We start from the raw sequence: 22475 nt of genomic DNA on the forward strand, positions 1-22475 counted from the left end.
CACTTTTGTATAGAAAAAATATATTATTGTATCAGCAACAAATTTGTTAGTGTAATTATAAATGGCCTTTGTATCACACAGTGTCAAAAATAATATTGATATGTTGCTAATTACAATAAAAGAGAACATCAAGGTGCACCATAGAGCTTCCTATGACAGGAATGTATGTTGTAGATATTCCAGCTCACTTTTAAGACAATAAATGGCATTTATCATTTTTGTGAAAATGGTCACACAAGAAAATAAATGTGGTTCCTCTATTCAGTAGAACCTCACTAATACCAGTGTCAAGGAGACCAGTTACAGCTGTAAGTAGAGACCAGTAACTACACAAACCAAGATCATGTAAAAAAAAAAAAAAAAAAAGTATGGTGTAAAATGTGGTATACTGGTTTCCTAAACTCATTAACTTTCTAAATTCATTCACTATAATATTTCGGAATGCCACAGTAAATGCAGTATTACATACTTAAAGCTGAAATCCAAACATTATTACAGCTGATACATTTGCTATTTGAGAATAATGGAAAGAAAACCAGTTTTCTTGAGCAGACTGAAAGATGTTTAGGTTAGTGAGGTTCTACTGTAATGGTAAAAATAACATTTCTCTCTGATGCTCACATTTGGGCAGACCCAACCACAACTTGCACTTGGTAGACGGACAACTTGCACTCCACATTTTGTTTTCTTGAAGTGGGAATAAAAAAAACCAACAAGGTATTTTCATCTCCCCAGCAACTGCATGTGCTTTATCCCTTTAAATATTTTCCTTATAGGTGAATAGGGCCCCATTTTTATTTTTATTTTTCTCTGCTGTTACAGTGGCTAACAAATCTGGAATGCAGCTATAGTCCTAAATGTAAATACAGTACTGGATAAATATTGAAAATCACTTTAAAGATGCAGTATCCCTTTAAAAAAAAAAAAAAAAAAAGCCTTTTTTGCTTCAGATTTCTAAAAGGTAGAGTAAGGGGTCTGAATTCCTTTCAGGAAAAAATAAAATAAAATAATAGTGCTGTAAGTAATTTTAAGAATGACTTTAAATGACAAAACTCTGAGAGATGTTATTTCAACTAACTCATATAACAGGAAAAATGACTGGTAATCTAGTATTCAATCAGTACACAACTAGAATCTTTCCTTATTCATTTATCATAAGAACGCACCAATTTTAGGCCACAGAGAGGCTAAAACATCCAGAATCTATTACGTATGTCTGACCCTATATATATATTTGGGACTGACAAACCAAGTGGACAGATTAGCGAGACAACTATAATTAAAGAATATTTGAGTAGGAAACAGGAAAGAGGTTTCTAAGCCCCAGCAGAGGTTACTTTTTCCAGACTCTACTGAAGGCAATGTGATTCCAGTGCTGGTCCCACTAACCCATCACAGATACAAGTCTTTCTCAAGGAATCAATGAGAAGAGATGATAAGCAAGATTTCAGTTCCATAATCCCTGGCAAGACAAGTGAGGAAACTCCTCTAGTGATCCAAATTCCTCCTTTATCGCTACGTGAAGGGACTGTATTTTAGCCCTAATAGTGGAAGTCTGTTGAAGAAAATAATTGTATCAGCATAAAAACTGCAAAGCAACTAGGAAGCTACCATGGCTGATGGCCCACACCTTTCCACCTCGCTGCTCAAGACAGGCGGTCAGTGTTCGGCGTGCTATTCATTCTGCATAGCTACTCCACTGCCTGTAGAGTTATTCTTCCACTGATCTTTAACCAGCAGGTACTATCAACCATCGAAAAGTGGGGAAAAATGTGCTGCACTTTGTGCAAATAAATACAAGCTAGGGATGACATGCATTAATGCCTTTTTGTCTCTTTTTCTTTCTCACAACATGAGAACTCACAGAAGCTTCAGTGACAACGCTGTCAGTTTTTTTAAACTAATCCTAGAGGTTTCCTCTTCTTTCCTGGGAATGGCACTCATGCCACAATAGCTAAATTCTGAAAGCACCATGAGGGGAAAAACAAAATAAAAATAAAAACCCAATCGACTAATTGCAAACTGTCATTGGCCTACACCGTTCCAATCCCTCCATCCTGCTCTCCCAGGCTGACAAGGGATACTGCATCTTTGACAGTCTCTACCGTACAACCAAGCAAGCTACACACAGTTTGGAAGGCCCTATGCAGTCATCATGACAGAAGGCTCCGCAGCCTTTGCACACGATCATGGCTTTCAGCCTGCAGGAGCATTTCAGTTCCAGTTCATCGGCATTGCTACTGTCAGCAAATTTTTGAACCGGCATCTGCGCGCTCTGGTTAGACAGGCCCGCGGCAGCGTTCGAGCCACTTCCTAAAATCCCAATCGATTTCTCAATTGCAGATGCTGCCCTTTTGAAGCTTGTGCTACCGAAGTGTATTGTTGGGTAACTTCCACAGAGCTGCTGCTGCTGCGGCTGCTGCGGCTGCTGCGGCTGCTGCTGTGGGTGCTGCGTCTGTATTTTCTGAGCAGCAAGTTGGGTAAAAGGCTTCTGTGGCTCAGAGAGTAAATAGGAAGAGAAATCTGCATTTTTCAATGCAAATGCTTTTAACTGTTCTTTCACTTCATTCTGATCATAGGAAGCTTGCTTCATGCCCAGTTCGCAGCTGCTGCTTAAACCTTCCTCAAAAGAAATGGGTTCGGATTTTATATTGCTACAGATGCTTGCTGGCTGAGGCCAACTAAGTCTTTTAGTGGTTTCCATAGTAACTGTCGGTTGTTTTTGATCAGAGGGGACGTCTGCATTTGGGTGAGGAGGAGGAGGAGGGGGCAGGGGTGGGGGTGGAGGGGGGGGGTGCACTAACGTTTTACTCTGGAGAGTCTGAGAGGCACTGGCAATGTCATCACCTTCCTTAATTTGAATACTGGGGGAAAACACACTTCCTAGCCTCAGCTGGTGAGCCGCTGTAGAAATATTCACGTCTCCCAAGCCCTTCTGTTCCAGGTGTCTGCTAAAAGCAAACGCATTGCAGCCAGGTGGGCCTTTTGAAGTAGTTTGCAACAAAGCTGCCGTAGGAATCGGGCCTCTTGCAGCCATGGACATTTGGTAAAAATGCTGTCTGTGTGAGGTACTAGCTTCTGCGTGAAAGCTGCCGTTTTTATCAATGTGAAACAAGCTCTGTTGGAAACTGCACGAAGGCAACGGCCTCTTCTGCTGCTTGATCTCTGGGCTGTGAGCGATGCGGCTCTGAATGGCGTGTTTGTTCAGCCACTCTTGTTTAAATGGCTGACCATGCCCTAGCTGGTTCATGCTGGAACTAATTACACAAGGAGCCACTTTAACATCTGTGTCCATTGACACCTTCCCAGGCTCACATTTAATTTGAGCGTGTTCCCCTACAGTCCTGGCCATCCTCTTTTTCGGATGGTTTTCACGCTTTCTGATTTGTAGCGGGGCTATGCTGCCTGCTGCAAATCCTTTACCATCTGGGTTAGGAGAGTTGGAAGGATGCTCACCAATATTTCTCTCGGACACTGCTGTTTTACATACTGAGGTAGTTTGCAAAGGCAAGGGAAGCCTGTTAATTTCTAGTTTGGCTCCTGATCTGGGCTGCGGCAGCACTTTCTCTAAAGGCAGATTGCCTTGCAGTAACTGTGTCACTAAAGGATTGTTGGCCTCCACCGATGAGAGGCGACAGCTTGAGCCCCCAGCACTCGTGACTCTTTTTAGTGTCTCTGTGGTCAGAGACAGGGAGTCTTCCATGGAATCTGCCATGGGGGCCTTGGCGGTCTGCGTCGGCTGTGCACTCGGGGCGATTTCTGCAGGCTGGGCCGCCATTTCAGGGCCTGTGAAGTCCTCCGTGTCCATCCTGAAGCACTTGTCAGATTCGGTGGTTTCTGATTTAACAGGAACAGCTAGGCTCGTCAAAAGACTCCTGGATTGCAGTTCTGACATCTGTGTGTAACTGGAAGGTTCGGTTTTGACACTTTTTAAGCAGTTTTGCTCTGCGTATTCCTTATGCTTACTGGTGTTAAGATGGCTGACCACTGGCTGGTCTGTGCTCATTGCCTCTTCATCATGCCAACAAATTCTATTGTTAGTGTTATACTGACTGGCACAGGCAGCATCTGCTTCATTTTTAAATGCCGAAGGACCTCTTAACTGCTCAGCAAAACCTTGGCTGGGAGTAACCACCTCAATTAATTTATCCTGGGGAGCAAGAGGCACTTCTCGAAGACTTGAACAACCTGCCTGCAAGTTCTTGCTGTCTTGCTTTGTAATGGTGATAAAGCTGGAACTGTGCTCAAGGCTTTCATTAGAAACTACTTCGGGCCTGCTTATTACAGACACCTGAGGACAGGTTATACTTTGTAAGGCAGCTTCTGTCCGTACAGGTCTGCTCTGCAGGTCAGTGCTGTTGTCTGCATTTTCAATAGAAGAAGAAAGTGACAGACTGGAATTCAGATTTGTAGTGTGGTCAACAATGACTTTGCAAGGTATAGACCTATTCATGGCAGTTTGCGTATAGCTCACTGGCTGAGATTTACCCGAGAGATCCACGCGGCTTCGTGCTCCAGAGCTTTTGTCTAAGAGATCAGCGTTTAATTTAGTAGCATTATCATAGGAGCTTATTGTCACCATGTTACCAGTAAACATTGAAATGGGTGGCCTTGCAACAGAATCTGCTACTGCAACAGCCTCACTGCAACTTAAAGCTGACCTAGCAGTAGTGTGGATGGAGACAGTGCTTTGCTCGTTACACCCAGTTATGGCTATCTTATCAGAAGAAAATCTGTTGGTAGTCCCCACTGGTGGAATCAGTACAGAACTACCAGGGAGATGATTTGGCAAGTTATTTGCAATAGATGAAGCTGGCACAGTGGCATAATGACTGGAGACTGCATTGTTCGCATTGCTACTTGGTATTGGCAACCTTTTGTCATCGATGGAGTTTGATAAGACCGTACTGTCTATGGAAACTGGTACGTTACTGTTATCAATACATTTTGGTCCAACGGCTATGCATGGAGTATCAGCCCCCTGGATGGATTTCAGCATATTTATATTACAAGCTGAAACTGCTGTGTTTGCACTGTCAACAGACATTAAAACAGAGGATTTATCAACAGAACTTGCAAAAGAAAGTTCTTTAATTGCTCCAGACATAGCAGTGCTGCAAACAGACACAGAGACTGAATTTTTATTATAAAGCACTGGCACACTGTTACTTTCAGTAGAGGTAGATGAAATAATTTTCTCACACAACTGTGGCATAGGTATATTCTCATCAGAACTGTGAACGGGTATCTCAGTAGCAGTTTCTGGTAATGTAGCTGTGTTAAGCGACTGCTGCAATAAAGCTGTAGTCTCACGGTGATGAGCAGACTTGTTGCTAGGGGACCTGCAGTTAGGATTAACTATAATGACACCGGTAGAACCTTCAATCTTTGTATCAGTAGAAGCTGGTATCTCTAGAGATGAGGTACTTTCCTTTGAGTTGAACTGTGACTTTGATTCTTTATTAGTCTGGAGTAAATGAGCTCTGGCTTGATGCTTTGCAAATAGCTTGGCCTTTGTTTGCTCCTTGATGTGCGCCAGTGTTCTTGTCTTCCCACCTTCGCATGGGGTCCCCATTGCTCCAGAGACTATGCTTGCAGCTGCTGCCACGGCTGCTGCAGCTGCAGCTTCTCTTTGGGCTCTTGCTTGCTGAGCTCTTGCTTTGATATCCGCAAGAGTTCTAGCCCCAGTGTTTCTTCCACTGCTGACTGATGTACTTGGGGAAACTCGAGGTTCTGGTTTCGAAACAGGTTGGCTCTTGATAATAAAAGGCGGTCCAATTTTTGAAAGCTGAATCTAAAGGAAGAAAGAAAACAATAATTCGAATGAGATCATAACTCACTACAGTCACCATCTGTCTCTTAAAAGGGTCAGAGCAATGTAATGAAGGAAGTTACCACTCAGTGCAGCTGGACAGAAAAATGCTAAAAAGTAATGATATTTACACTGCAGTATTTTATCATCTTCCAGCATGAATATCTGACACCTGTATTGGCCTACTCACACTGATCCTTTTGACAGGAAGAAAAATTGAACTGGATGACAACATGATGCTTATCTGACACAATTTGTCAGACCTGTTTTATCTGCAGTGTATCTAACTGAGAAGATCAACAAGCCTGATGCACTGATACTGGGGAAAATGCCCACTACTGAGCATTTGCAGAAAATGTGTGAAAAAGTAATAGTCATGTAGTGCTTTTGCTCCTTGGTCTCCAATGACTAAGCTGTTAGGAACTGCCAGTCTTTCCTTATATATCAGGTGACAAATCTTGCCTTTGGATAGGATGTAGACGTATCGCCAATGAGCCTGTTTTTCATGTTACACCACAGAGCAGTTTAAAGTAGCGGTGTAAGACAAGTGAATCGTCAAGGATACACCGTTCCCTTCCTCACTCCCAGTTTCAAGAGACCTGCTTTAGTATATCCCTGAGATACCTCTTACAATAAGTGTGGGACTTAGTGGTTAGTGCTATCACATCTCTTCTGAAAAGATCTGAGAAGAAAGGTAGGTAGTTTTTGTAGCTACAGTAGTCATAAGGTATGACAGGAAGTGAGAGCCTTACAGCACAATGATTAGGGGGAACTGGGGTTCTTTTTTCACTTTTAATAACAAAGCATTGGGGGTTATTGGAGAGATAACCCAAAAGCTAAATATTTGTTACATTAAAAAAATAATCACCGAAATGATTGTCCAAAATTATTTTTGGAAATGCCTGACATGTTTCAGTATCCTCATTCGCTGGCTGGAGGCTTAGGGCAGATTTGTTTGATATGACTGTGCAAGACTGACAGTATCTGATTTTCCTTAAAAGACCAGTGAAAATTGATATAAAGATGGTATTGTAACATATAGCCATTTTTATGGCACAGACCAGGGCAGTGTCTCTTCACACGGCCCAACTGGTGGGCTCATGTGGAGGGCTGGAATACTTCACTCTTCCTAGCGGTTAAATTTCTGGCTAATGAATAAACACTAATGCCTAACACTGTGAGGCTTTGTGAAAGCCTCTTCCAAGGAAACTGGAATGAGATTCATTTCATTTTATTCATGCCACTAAGCACCCATCAGAAGGCCAATTCTGAATTTGGTTATCACTTTTTTTTCAGATGTCACATTACATAAGTCATTATTTTTAACTAATGTTTTTCATCATCATATTTCCTCTTCCGCTGTTTAGCAGTTCAATTAAAAATTGTGTTAACGTATTTGCTCACAATTACTTAAAAGCATTCTGCTTGTTGTTTCAGTAGCATTTTTTTCGTTTTCTGCTTTGTATCACCAGAATTGCTGAAAACTTTAAGTGTTTGACTGTTTTTCTTATTATAGTTACAACTTTTTCTCTTCCCTAGTGATCTACTTTCCTTTGTGTTTAGAAAATGGTTAGAATTCATTAGGCTAGATGGAGACTGTCCAAATATGAAAGAATATCACTAAGTTAGAAGAGACTATCTCAATTGCATCACTGATCATAAAAATAAATTAGTTGAAATAAGCTGCTGCAGTAGTGATTAAAACAGTTAGCCTATTTGCCCTCCTGGCCACATTAACAATTTTCAGTGATTGCAGCAGTTAAAAATAAATGCAGAAAAGAACATTTCTGAATAATCAGGAACTAGTATTGCAAAGTCAGTGGCTTAAATTCAGCAAATTGGATCTAAAACTTGGCTGATGTCATCATGTAGAAAATTAAAAGGGTCAAAACACTGAGACTATATATGACTAAATCTACAGATCCCAGTTGTTTTTTTTTTGTTGTTTGTTTGTTTTTTAAAAAAAGCTTTTCAACTGGAATATATTTTCTCACACAAAAGAATGATACATATAAACATTTGCTTAGATGCTGTATCTCTTTTATCTTTTGCTTTGACATCAATAGCTATTTATACATATATCAGATACTTCCTCCTGATGGCCAGGTCTCTGCTTCTAATTAATTCTGGAGTGAAATCTTACAATTCAGCCCATCCCAAGCCCTGGGTTTGCAAAGGGATCTCCAAGTATTCTGACTCTAGGTTCTCTGGATGGATGAAGGTACTTTCCCCACCCCGCCTCCCCCCCCAGGGCTATGGGTATAGTATGGGTATGGTAACATTTGTTATTCATGCTTGCTGAAGAAGTCATCTGTGGGAGAACAAGCAGACAATACAATTGGACAATTAGAAAGAAAGACAAGTAGTACTGTGTAAACAATGGAAGCTCTTGAATTAGATTAAGCCATAGATCTCAGAAAACTTTCCCTCACACAAAAGCTGCTTTATAGCTACGACCTTGGCTGAACAACTACAGGTATTTACATAAGAAGTAATTTGGCACGGTAGGAATAGTAAACTAAAAAGGTCACTACTAAGGCCGCTCACATCTACACAAAAACCCAACATGCATTTTGTCTGCATGCAGTCAGCAGGAAGGAGATAAACTTTTAGTTTCCGAGTCAGCTGTTTTTTCATTACTTTACCTTAAGGGGTGGAACTCGGGGTTCTTCTCTGAGTGGCTGATCTTTCTCAGAAGGACTTGTTGATGAAGCATTACGATTAGGCTGATCATCATCTATTCTAGCTCTCTTCTCTTTGCAGATTCCAAAACCATGCTGTTCTGCTGTTTTCCTCTTTGGGATCTCTGGGTCTCTGCTTTCATTCCTCACTTCAGGTGATTTTGTGGGTTCTAATGACTTGGAAGAATGTGAACTCTCCAGTCGGCTTTGGCTGCTGCCTGTTAACTTGTGAGATTTACTTCTGCACACTTCAGAGAATGAAGATTTTTCTAGAGATGAGGTATATAGTTTTTCATGTGGCTTTGATGGAAGCAGCTCAATACTTTTGCCCACTGATCCTTCTGGTAAGACAGCTACCTCCGATGGCAAGAGCGTACCTTTCTTGTCACCTCGTTGCTGAATACTGTGATTTTTAATCGTGATCACCTCTGGAGAGGAGTGGTCTGGGATGGAAGCAATGTAGGATTTCTCCATTTCGGAATGTGACTTACATGGTTGATGACTGAGGTTTTTGCTTTGGGGCTCTTCCAATGCTGAAGTATCAGGCATAATTGTTAGTGGACCAACTTTCAAATTTTCAGGTGCACTCTGAAGTTGCTTTGGCTGAACAACAAAATTCTCTTCTTGAACCACCTTAGGAATGGTAGAGCTTTCTTCTTTCAAAGTGGGGAGGGAGTCTTCCAACAGACTTGGTGATTTCCGTTGTTGCAAAATAAGTCTTTCATTGGTTGGGGAATTAGAAACTGGTGATGTTTCTGATGGAAGAGGCAAACTATTTGCAACAGATGTTTCTGAAGTCAGAAGAACAGAAGATACTGAAGACGTTTCAGATGTTAAAGGTAAATCAGACATTGGAGATGTTTCTGATGTTAAAGGTAAATTTGAAGCTGGTGATGCCTCTGACGTTAAAGGTAAATTAGACATCAGAGATGCTTCTGAGGTTACAGGAGAGGTGGACATTGGAGAGATTTCTGACATTAAAGGTGTATGCAAGTTTTCATCAGTGGCCTTTTGCTGAATATCACCTTCAATGTTTTCAGTACTGGACACTTCAGATGAACAAGCTGTTTCAAGAGATGCTGGAGTACAGGGTTCCTCTGAAGTTGATTGAGTGTCTCCTCCAGGAGACGCAATACAAACACATGGTCCTTCTGGACTTCCAGAGGAAAAAGAAGTCTCAGAAATACAAGCATTCTCAGATGATTGTTCCTCGGGGTCACTTTGAAGCTCCATATCCACTGCAATGCCCCCACCAGTGAACAAGGAGCCTTCCAGAGCAGCATTTTGCATTTCTGGAGCAATTAGCTCTTTTGTAGACTCAGAATCCTTCTCTGCTGTATCACTGACAGAGTTTGTGGATGAAGCTGATCGTGCTGGTGATACACAATCCTCCAGCTGATCTATCACAACTGACATGTCCTCCTGAGGGCATTCTGACTTCAACTCCACTTTAATTTCAACATGAGATACAGTATTAGTTACATCATTCATCATGACACAGGACTCAGTGCTATCTGCAAGCTGCACTGCCTCTGTTTCTTCATTTGTGCCAGCTGGACTAACTGACTCCTCAGAAAACTCTTGCTCTGTTTTATGGTTCTCCTCCTGGCATTCACAAATACTTGTCTCAACCTCTTCTGCAATCTCCTCCTGAATAATTGATTCTTCGGGTATCAGTATATCCTCTGAGTCTGCCATTAGATCCTTGACAGGAACCTGTTCCATATTACAAAGAGGTGGACAACACTCTTTCTCTGGCAATGGTGAAATTTTAGTGCCTTTCTGCTCATGGTCTTCAATGGTTGCTTGCTTAGAAGGACCAGGTGTGCCAGAAGATCCACACAAAGAATTGCTTTCATCTTCATCATTGTTCTGCACTGCCGTCAGTTTCATAGATTCCCCTCTTGACATTCCCAATCTAAATAGAAAGACGTAAATTAAAAAGGCTTTTTCATCACAGACATGCTAAAGGAATAGGATCACCTTTGTCATCCACATTTTCCATTTACAAAAAGGACATATTGTCCAGTTTAAAACAGTGGTTTGTTTAAGTGGTGGCTGGCTGATTTATATAGTTGTATATATGGCTTTATATATTTTGGAAAACATACTACCCTACTTACTTTAACAGTGCTAAGAAACTTCAATATTTTAAATAAACAATCTATTCCTCATTATTTAACTATTCAACACTTCAATGAAGCAAAAAAGCAAGTTATACAGATTCACAGCTACTCATGCTTAATTTTTGGCATTTATTTTTTAATATCAGCAATTATGACATTGCTGATATTAATATATCTGCAATGCTAACACTGCCACCATTGCAGAGTATATGGACAATTGTATCTTCTTAAGTCAGTAAAGGTTCTAAAGGAAATTCATTTTTATCATCTACATCTAGGGTCAACACAGTCAGCACTATGGCTTAAATGCTACACTTATGTGAAAAAGCTGCATCTGAAACCAATAAAGCAGAAGAGGCATTTCAGTTTTGTAATTCAATAGTCATTTCATATTTATCATGAAAATCAAAATCACTCTGCTTCAGCCTCATTTTACCAGTCAAGAGTTAGTTATTAAGATCTCAATTGACAGATTGTGTGTTTTCACTCCATTTGTCAGCAAACTAAATACTTCATTTAGGATAAAAACTATTTCTAAATAAACATATCTATGTATTCATTTGTATGTATTCATATTATTCATTTGGTTTCACTATAATCAAAAAGAAGTTTAACATTCTTAAGGAGATAAAAGGAGACATTCACAATCTATACATTCATTTTCAGGGATGAGTGCAAAGAAATGATTCCAATATACCTGCCTTCTGAATACTTTCTTGCATTTGGTCCTGAAAATATTAGTTCCTATACATTTTCATTATTTCAAATAAATAAATAATAATAATAATAAAAAAGCCAATGGCTGAAAAAAAGTGGTTATTTTTAAAAATGTTTGCTGACATCCTCATTTCCCTCTTTGGACATTTCAACAGATCTTCAGCACCTTCAGTAAGATCTTCCAAGCAGACTTTGTGTCTTAGCAATTCCACGATAGCACAAAATACGAAAAAGCTTGGTTGGAGGCCTTAAAAAAAAAGTCACTGTCTTAACGATCTTCTAACCTAATTAACAGGAGTTTGATCTCTGTTCTCATTTTGATTAGAAAACAAAGTAATTGAAGAATAATATGGCAATAAGTGAGCACGAAAGATATTTAGAAATTATGGAAGCAGGATAACATGCCAATGTGCAGCCAGAGGGTTCAGAGATCACAAAGGCCTGTGTATATGAAAGTACAGAATTAATATGTAGAAAGATGAAATCTGTGATTGTGCATTTTAAAAATAGATGCATTAGATGTGTTATTCACACTGATAGGTATAAAAAAATAAAAAAAAGTGCAGCCTTGAATTGGTACCCAAAAAAAGCACTCTCAGGGTACTTATTAATATTGCCTACTGCTAGTCACTTAATATGCACAAAGTCTGCCTATGCCATCAACACGTTGAGGGAGGATCCTCCAGAGAGCAATTCAGAACAGCTCATTTGCATCCCCACCTTGAATGCATTTCTGAAGATGTGTGTCTTTTCTATATAGACCTTAGGTTCTTTATATAGTCTAAGTTTAGACTTTAAGTTTAGATGAGTAAATTAGTAAGTTTAGGTAAGTAAAAGTCAGTTTACCTACATTTAGGTGAGTAAAGTCCTTCCTCTAAAGTTTCATGTGCAAATGAACAAAAGTTATCTCAGGAAAACAAGGGGGAATGCACTGCATTACCGAAAAATTAAACCAGTGGTCTATTTTCTCTAGCTGTCTTACATCATGAGAGATACTGCCTGCTAGTTCTCTTTTTGGAATGAAAAAAAATAAAGGAATGAAGGACAGGATAAAGGTCAATGCAAATGTCACATGGACACTACGCAAATGCACACATTCCAGTAATGTATCAAAAAGGAAGAAATATAAGAAAAAATAAGATAATTCAGGATTAAGGCCAGAAGAATATGAAGAATCTTAATCAGTTTTATGCAGTACTGGAAATAACAACTATCTTAAGAAGACACTGCAGTGAAGAAGAAAATACTTTCAAGAGAAGAAGGCTCAAGATCAGCATGTTTAAGGCAATCCCAGATTGCCAGATAAACAGCTGATCTGTCTTCCTCCTTAGAGAAACAGACATCCAAAGTTTGCAAAACAGCAAAAAATATGAGAACAGCAGTAAACAGCCATTAGTGAAAGTGCTCATAAGGACATGATTCAACTGATAAAGTAAGGGCAGTCAGTTATTAAATAATAATAATAATAAAAAAAGTAACTCAAACAGCTACTCAAGGATATATGGATGCTGATACTCTAGTGCTGTGGTAAAAAGGACTGGGGAAAATTAAAAGAAAATTAATGAAGGATTAAATCAGCAATAAAATTCAGAGGAGGTCTACCCAAACTTAAACCTTTGATTTAGTGAGCTGGCAGGGCCATCCTGACACATAACTCTCTGAAGGGTGGGAAAAGAAAATGTTGAGACAATAGCATGTAGCCTTTATAATCCTAGAGGCAACAGCTGGAAAAATGTGAACTTCTGGCAACATGCATCAGCTGATCCTGGATAAATGACTGCAGAATGAAGTTTCTGCTTTTTAAAGTAAGCTAAAGAGAGGTAAAATGAACAATGATGAAAAAGCAGAAAGAGAACATAAACAGATGGAAGTAAACTACGACTGACAGTCCTATGATAAACAGCCTGAGCAGAGAGATGAACACACACAAAAAACATAACGCACACAGCCTACACGAAAGAAGCACTCTAACGCCATTGAATGCCATCAACTACAGAGCATGTAAAAATATATAACAAAGAATCTATGTCTATTAATGATCATTCTCCAGGTACAAGGTGAAAGTTGAACTTAGTTATGGGATACTTAAAATCAAATGAGCTGAAGTCAGAGTAAGATTCCAGATCAACTGGCAAGTGAGTAAGTTAGACTGCACGAGATCCATTTTGCAGATAGTGCATCTGAGAAATAGCTCAGGAGGCTTTCAAAATCCGCTACTTCCGTTGAATCAACATAACTGAAAATAGATGAAGCACAATCATATGCATACCAAGTTTAAAAAATGGTAAGAAAACTTAGACAAGGTGGAAACTATAGCAAAAGCTACCAGAGAGACAGTAAATAATTGGAAATATACTTCAGGACAAGCCAACTTGACCCAGAAAGCCAACTGTATGTTGGGCTGCATAAAAAGAAATATGGCCAGCAGTTCAAGAGAGATGATTCTCCCTCTCTGCTCTGCTCTCATGAGACCCCACTTCGATCACTGTGTTCAGCTCTGGAGTCCCAGCATAAGAAGGACATGGACCTGTCAGAGCAAGTCCAGAGGGCCACATGGATCATCAAATGGCTGGAGTACCTTTCATATGAAGACAGACTGAAAGAGCTGGCTTTGTTCAGCCTAGAAAAGAGAAGGCCCTGGGGAGACCTTATAGCAGCCTTCCAGTTCCCAAAGGGGGTCTACGGGAAAGCTTTGTCAGGGAGTACAGTGATAGCACAAGGGGTAATGGCTTTAAACTAAAAGAGGGGAGATTTAGATTAGAGAAAATCTTTCTCTCAGAGGGTGATGAGGCCCTGGCACAGGCTGCCCAGAGAAGCTGTGGATGCCCCATCCCTGGAGGTGTTCAAGGCCAGGCTGGATGGGGATTTGGGCAACCTGGTCTGGTGGGAGGTGTCCCTGCAGGGGCTTGGAAGTAGGGGATCTTTAGGGTCCCTTCCGACGCAAAGCATTCTGTGATTATAAGCAGCAAAGAAGTAGAAGCTGCCTATATTTTAGCCAGGAAGAAGAATGCAAGTCAAATGACATAAGCTGGGGAAAAGGCAAGAGGGACCAGATTCAACACTGTAGTCAGAAATGGAAATTATGTGCAATATGACATTTTGCGTAACAATGTTGATGTCAGGAACTTATCATCCCAAATGACACGTATCACTGCAGACTGAGTAATTATCTGCCAACCATTAGTGTCCAGCAATCAGCTAGCACGGCAGGACTGCTGGCTCTGTAAAATTATGAGTATCATTCTCTCTGCATATGACAGTCATTTGTGACTTCACAACAGGCTTCAGCTAGAGTGAGGTGCTCATGCTAAGCTCTTACTAAGCTTCTGCATGTTGTGGAAGGTCCTGACTTTTTTTTTTTTTGGAAGGTAACATTTTTTTGGAAGGTGACATGTATAATGAGAAGCCCTTCTGTTCCTTACCTAAAAACCTAATACTAACTTTTTGATACTAAAAAAAGGGATCAATTGAATAAATTGAATAAATTGAGGTCTCAAAGCTTTTAAGTAAGAAATGAAGCACTTGATAATAAGAAAGTCTGCAATAGCAAGACCCTAGAATTTCCATTATATTTGAAGATAAAGTGATGTAGAAGTAGTATTCACACTGGAAGAAAACACCTAACAAGGATTGGAAAAAAATAAAATATTAAAATGTATCTGTACATTTCCTGCTTTGTTTTCACCACATTTCCCAATGGCCCAAGGCAGTGGATTGTGGGAAGTAGCATTGTTACTGCAGAAACACTTTAGTTAATGCCTTAATCTTTACATGCAGATTTTCCAGTGTCCCAGATTTCATAAGTAAAAAGCATCTAACAACAAAACTAAAACTCATGTGATGATGCTTCCCCTGGCATATTTTTGTCTACTGTGTTATTCATAAATTCCATTCAAAGATACCTGAAAATGAAAAACTAATAAGTTTTAAAGAATTAGTTTATACTTCATAATGATTAATATTAGAGATTATTAGTATTTTTAATAATATTTTTAAAAATGGAGATGCAATTTAAAGTATTGATAGATTAAAAAACAATTTTTAAAAGGAAGAGTTCAGAATTTTAAAAATATGTGAATCTCTTTTTCAAATTTTGATTTTTAAAAAGAGAAAATTTAAGGACTAAATTCAGCTTTTGCTGAATGTCATCTATGTGTAAGGATCAATCAAATCACAGTGACTCTTCCCTGTTTTGTACTTGGAGTGACATCATCTAATTCATTTTAGCCTGTTATGGATATTTATTTATTCTTTACATCTCACTTCTAAAGTTAGACTAGTCATATTCATATGACTCTAGCCAGTATTTCTCCTGTTGTGTATTATAATCCCATAAAAAGCCATATCAGTCAAACAAAAAAGAACTATGTGCTAAAAAAAATAATCCTGATTAGGAAAAAATAAAATAAATATAAACAATCTGCAAAAACATTTCTACTGGTTTTCTGGTCTGTAGAAGCTGTCTTTATATTTTGCAAGAGGGAAGAATTGCCATAATGCCATCTTTTAAAAGATAATTAGAAAAATACTCACATGCTTAGGCCTTGTGTCTTAAGCCTTCCTTGGAATGAATTTTTATGGATGAGTTAAGAACCTTTAAAAATGCAATTGTAATGCAAGTGCAGACATGCTGCTATAATTCTACTCACAACTTCTTATATCAGGGAATGACTGCCTTTGATAACCACTTTATTAAGTTTTACAGCACATGACTGTGCTATGTGAAGCAGAGAATTATATTTTCATTTGCTCCTAAAAGAAAATGAAAAAAAAAGCTTGTATTTGCTTCAATACTTACTTTTCACCATAAAACCTTTCAAAGAATTTTTCTTTCCAAGGTTCCGTTTTCTTTTCCTTTTCAATCTCTTGTCTGATGCGCAACTGCATTTCTGGAGTAAATTCTCCTAAAAAACAAATACTAACATATTGAACAAAAGTTGTCAAGGATTAGTTTAATGGATAATTATAAACTACAGATACACAGATGATGTACAGTGATTTCTTTTACAGTCATCCAACAATCCCCTATAAATATATTTAAAAAACAAAAGTCAGTGTGACATTTACCATATAACATTGCTATCTCAAAGATATTGGTGGGATTTAGTCACATGCATTTATGCTTCCACAGCTGGCAACGATGAAAACATTTTTTTTTTCTTTTTAACTGTCAAAATAAACTGTCACAGCAAGTTGTAAAACTGTATACTAAATTCAAAATGGAAGTAGCAATTTTTCTTTTTCTGCATTATTGCTGTATTACACTTTCCATTTTAAAAGTATTTCTCAAATGTAGAAACAGAGGCCTTCTTCATAAAAATAATTAATCTTTGGTAAATCTGAGAACAAGTAAAGAGTTACCTTCTGCCAATCGTTGTTTCCACCCTTGTGCTGCATATGCGAAGAATTCATTATTTAGAGCGGAACTACTGAGGCGCAAAACTCCATCACTTCCCATCTAGAAAATAAGCCGATGGTAGCAGAAGATACTGTCAGAAACAGTGTTAACCAGGATTACATAAAAATGGAGTTCCAATTAAGGGAAATGGGAAGGGATAGAAAGTGGAAATAACAAAGGAAATCACCTCCTATTACTAAAACAAAATTTTCATTATGGTCATTACTGTAAACGCATATGAGTTAATCCAGCATCACTGTGCTCTCTTCAGCAGTAATGTCATCACTATTACTGGTGTCAACTCAGTTTACAACTGATGTGTTTTAATCACAGCTCTCAATCTTGAGCCTAGTATGTCCAGAGCTATGGTGCACAAGCAAAAATCAAGATCGTTTGTACTTGTGCATCTGCCTGGAATACGGTACAAAACAAATTAATTAAATATAATGAGGGGAGTAACTTTGCTGTATTTCTCAATGGTAAACACACTTAACAGTCATGCTAGCTAATGTGCTGTACTGGCAGAAGAGTGGATGATGAGTAACCTTAACAAAATAACTAGTGTAAATGCAACACTAAAAGCAAAAACAGCCATATGCATAATTTTATAGGCATCAAAAGTGTGAAAGAACATTATAATTATTTTACTTTCTACATCTGTCAACCATTCAGTGATACAACACCATTAAAAGTCTAAATTGCAATATTTTCTATAATAGTTTTGAAAAGCAATCCAAGTATTAAGCTTTCTTCTACCATAAAACTTGATGCTAATTTTCAGTTTGGAAGGATATATTTGACTGTTGAAGGAATTCTAATAACTAATTGAAGGAATTTTAATAACTGGAAAAAAACAAAACAAAACAAAACAAAACAAAAAAACAAAAACAAGGAAGTGGTGATATCACCTCTAGCATAATAAGCAGACAATAAAAATAAAGTAGTAAATAAAGAATGGAAACAGCAGAAGAGTTAACATCAGTAGAACGGTCACTCTCACTACAGGTCATTCTACGTCTTCTGAAGTTAATAACAAATAAATCCTTGAAAATGCCATTGGTAATCTAGTAGTAAAAAAAAGATACCATATTTCCAGCATATTAACATGTGTTTTAGTTATGTAATATCCCTTAACTCTCAGTACTTGTTTCATACCAGAGGCAGAAAGCAGCAGATGCGTCAGAACATTTAATGATATTTAGCCATGTCTCCCTCACCGAGGTCTACGTTTCACAGATAACATCATCTTTGCTTTCAGAAAGCCTTTGCTAATTTACTCATTTCCTAGGTGACATCCTGTCCCGTAATAATCTCATAGGAGTAAAACAGGAAGATGTGAAGTAGTAAAAAGAGAAACAGATGCATGGCCTCTGAAAAACAGGCAATGCAAAAGGCATTTGATTCCAGCCAGAAACCTGTATGTGCATGGTACCAGGGTCCTTCAGTGGGATACACACCTACAGTATTGCTGCCTGTGATCTCCTGCTAGATGGCATTGTTTTGCCAACAAGTCAGAGGACTTGTATTCATTAGGGTGGATAAATAATGCCTCCATGCTTCTCATGATGTGGGTTGCAGAACACCTTAATTATAGATTGCCTATGACTAAAGAAACTGGAGAAAAAAATGGAAAGAAACAATGAAAAATGCAGCAAAAGCAGCAAGAAAATAAAATCCGTGAAAGACCAGAAACATGTATTTATTGTATAAAGTAAACTGGTTATTTTTTCTCTGCACAGCTGAACTTTTTTGGGGATATAGTTAAATTCCCAAATTACTATATTAAAGTGAGATTTCAGATACTGCTGTCTCTTGCATCTGAATAAACAAATCAGCAGTTGGTCAAAACCAGAATTTGCTCAACTTCCTAAAAAAGTAAGATGAGAAGTTATAAAGAAAATAATCACAAGTAACTAAATAAACAATTTTTGTTCCCCAAAGAAGGATTCTGAAGCTACCTTCAATTTCAACATAAAAGAAGATGAAATAGTGACACCCTCTCCTGTCAACATAGGTTCTACTACAAACTTCAATAAAATCAAATTTCCATCCCAAATTCTGACATTGTTTTGCAGGGAAGAGTAATACAAAAATGAAATTGTTGTCATTTAACCTTGCTTAAATGTAGTCTACCTCGTAAATACAAGGTCCTCCTGAAACCCCATTGCTTAGCTGGTGGCAAACAGTGAAGTCACATTATTAGCCAGATCAACAAATCTCATAGGAAAGTAATAATTTACAGAGATGAATTCTCTGTTAAATCAGCAAGATGAAACAACTTATCCTAAACCCATATGATCATTAGACTTCATGCAAAGATGGAATGGACTGCAAGAGGTGGAAAGAGCAGCAATCCACCTGTAGATTGCATTAAATATAATATGAAACTGTAGCCAACTGTGATTGAGCTATTTCACTGGGCTGCATAAATCAAGAGCATTACGAAGACTGCCAAGTTAAATTACCATGTGAATACAGTAAGAACAGTATTAGCTTTGTTGTAACTGTGTTATCATAAGGACTTGAGAAAAGAAAGGTTTGTAGGAAGAGGTACTGCATCTTTTATTATATTGGCTACTGTAGTTGAAAAAGTGCTAAGCTTTTGGTAGCAAAATTTCTTACAAGGTATTAAAAAGGAAATGCAAACCCCAAGCTAAATGAGCTAAATGAGTTAACCTAACAGAGGTTAACTAGACCACATAACAGAAATGGATGGGGCAGAACTGCAGAACAGAAATAAAATGTTAGCACGGTCATAGGTAAAGGGCTACTAGCTTCTATGGACCAGGAAGAGAAACAAGGAGGAAGTACTTGTGGAAGGAAAAAAAAAAAAAAGAAACTTAGGGGAAAAAATAAGGGGGGATAAGAGGAAGACAGCAGTCAACCAGCAGCAATGGAAAAACAGGTCATTTGTGGACCAATTTAGATTAGTTGTTACAGAATCACAGAATTGTAGGGGTTGGAAGGTACCTCAAGAGATCATCGGGTCCAACCCCTCTGCCAAAGCAGGTTTCCTAAAGCAGGTTGCCCAAGTAGGTGTCCAGATAGGCCTTAAATATCTCCAGAGAAGGAGCTCTACAGCTCTAAAGTATTAGGAAAATACATTTCCAAGATCAAAAACATCATGTTAAGGCTGCTTACATTAAAAAAATAAAAACAAACTTAAGGAAAAATGACTGCTGACTACATCATTGTCATTGCCTTGATGAACTGTCAACTGGGAAAAGCTTTACTGAGATTTGTGTTCAGGTAGCCACAGAAATCATGGAAGATTTAAATAGCTGGAACAACCAAAAACTAGACAGGAAATCATATAATGATACAGAAGGTGGAAACACAATAATAATTAGAGGAGAAGATTCCAGTGGTCTATTTTAGCTCAATATGGAAGAATTCAGACTAAAACACAATGGAGGGATGTTGAAAGCAGGCACCATTTTGTAAACATAGTACACATAATTTAAGAGAGAACAAATAAGATTAAAATGGAGAATTCTACTTGAATGTAACAAGACTAAACTTTTAAATCAAATAGGATTTGGAACCCTCTTAAATCAGCACATAACTTAGCTAAATTAATGCATAGCAGTCAAAATTTCTTCTTCAAAAATGCAGGAAAATATAGAGTTGGCTGACCTCAGTGACTTCGCTGAACATGCTCAGAAACATGAGATCAAAGAACACCTGTGCTAAGAATGGAACAGGAAGAATGCATTCACTCAGTTAAAGCTCAAAGAGAAAAGGATGACAACAAAAAAAAGCTAAAGGAGCTCAACGGCTTAAGAAATGAAGTGAATGAGAGAATTTTTCAAAATGTAATAGGGGAACAAAATAATACTGAGCAGAAAACATATCCACTACCAAATGAAGGAAAACAAAAGCTAAAACAACTACCAAGAAGTACAATCTTTTAGCTATTTTTGATTCACTTAAAGATTTCTACACAGGAAAAAAAAAAATAGGACAAGTTTGAACAGTCATAAAACTAGTAATTGTACATCTAGTTATTTTGAAACAAACAAACAAAAACAACAGGGAACACTTGTCTACCAGAAACAATGATACTAACAAAGATGTTCTACTCTTTTTCTCAACACACTAGTCAGGTGACGTTAGGCTGACATTTTTTTTTCTGCTGTTAAACTTGGAAAGACCAAGTGGTCTTCTTCCTACAATATTAGCCAATATATCCTCTACTGAAATCTTATCTCACTCAGAGAATACACATTCACCTAATCCAAAAAATTTAAGCGGAAACTGAAATTTTTGAAGCCAAAGGGTGTATTTACTTCTCCATCCTCTGACAACGGAGACAGCATAATTAACCACTACTTCTAAATTAGAATTTGTAGAAACATGCCAATAAAGCAGTTCTTAAATACACTATTAAGTTTTATGGCATTTAAAAAATGCTGTCCAGCAGAGACAGTGTGTTAATGAGCTGGAACAACAAACATTTCTTGAGAAGTTTATGTTGTATTCTATTGAGCTTTAAATTCTGATTGAGCACAGTGATAGAATTATGTCTCAGAATGAATACCTCTAAGCAGAACTCACAGTGGCTTTTAGAAGTTCCTCATTTTTATTTAAAACTAACAAAAAACACCCAACTCAAAAACATATTTGCTAAAAAAACAACATCTGTTTGCATTACAAAGCATTAAAAAGTCAAATGCTGTTCTCAAGGAACTGGGTAATTTTTCCACCAACAGCTACTTCCATTATATTCCTCCAAGTTCTACTGAAAAATCTCTTGTGACAATAAGGCTAGGGTTAATTTTGCGATTCTACTTGAAGAAGCATACTTGTTTTAGTGAGGATACAGCAAGCGCTGCATGAGAGTATACGAGTAGGTTACCTTATCTTGGTTAGAACATCAGAACACAAGAAATTAGCAAATCTACTATTTCTGTCTTCCTTACAAATGATTCAAAACTCTCCCTGTCTATTTATAAAAACAGTAACGATCCACTACATCTAGTTGCTATGAAGTATCACATATTTCTTACATGAGAGCTTACATGTGAATACGACATCATTTGATCATACCTCACTACACAAAAGCAAACGAACAAAAGCAATCAGTGAGACAAGTAAAAATTCATCCAAACTAAGTGTTCTGCATCACTTATGTAATTATAAGCTTTTTACAAACTGCTACTAAACCTCTTTTGTGCTTTTATATTTTGTCCTGAGGGATGAACTGTCCTATAATTCACAGAATTTCCCAAAGGTGTTTAAAAGGAATCATGTGCAAAAGACGGAAGTTATGAGAAAATACATTTTGACACCTTTGCATTACAGATTCCAAAATATTAAAAATGAAAAACTTAGCAGCATTTTTATTACACACAGGAAAAAATGTATTTTATTTCTGTATATGGAGACACACCACTGCTATTTTGTAGCATGGAACAAAAGCACTTCTCTGGTACTGGGCACCAGCATCAAATTGACCTGTGACAGATGTATATAGTGCAAGTACCAGACTCTGAAGATGCGACAACCTTAGTGACCGACTTTCTTAACATGTTATGATCTCCCTTGTTTCATCTATAGAATAGAGACACAGACTCAGATAAAGCTAGCCCTATAGCAGAAAATCACATATAAGGCACTCATAGCAGCTCATTTTCTCACAATAAAATTTCAGTTAAGGGCAGGAGGCAGGAATCGAGTTAGCACACCCATTATGCTGAAATCTAACAAAAAACTAAACCAGCCACATTTGGGATGTAATG

General features: G+C 38.0%; 1 protein-coding gene across 2 annotated transcripts in view; it reads right to left on the minus strand.

Annotated features, from left to right (window-relative positions):
• Nucleotides 1-2101: 2101 nt before the first annotated feature.
• ASXL3 (ASXL transcriptional regulator 3) overlaps nucleotides 2102-22475 on the minus strand; it is a gene marked incomplete at its 3' end in the record, with an annotated part of 124766 nt that continues 104392 nt past the window's right edge. For both annotated transcript variants that reach the window (XM_084281416.1, XM_084281417.1), the window contains 4 exons: nucleotides 16698-16794; nucleotides 16135-16240; nucleotides 8458-10411; nucleotides 2102-5794 (listed from right to left, as the gene is read on the minus strand). In XM_084281416.1, the coding sequence (XP_084137542.1) occupies nucleotides 2102-5794; nucleotides 8458-10411; nucleotides 16135-16240; nucleotides 16698-16794 (5850 nt within the window). The remainder of the gene's footprint in view (nucleotides 5795-8457; nucleotides 10412-16134; nucleotides 16241-16697; nucleotides 16795-22475) is intronic.

Source organism: Netta rufina (genome assembly GCF_964035555.1).
Source record: "Netta rufina genome assembly, chromosome: 2".
Classification (NCBI taxonomy): domain Eukaryota; kingdom Metazoa; phylum Chordata; class Aves; order Anseriformes; family Anatidae; genus Netta; species Netta rufina.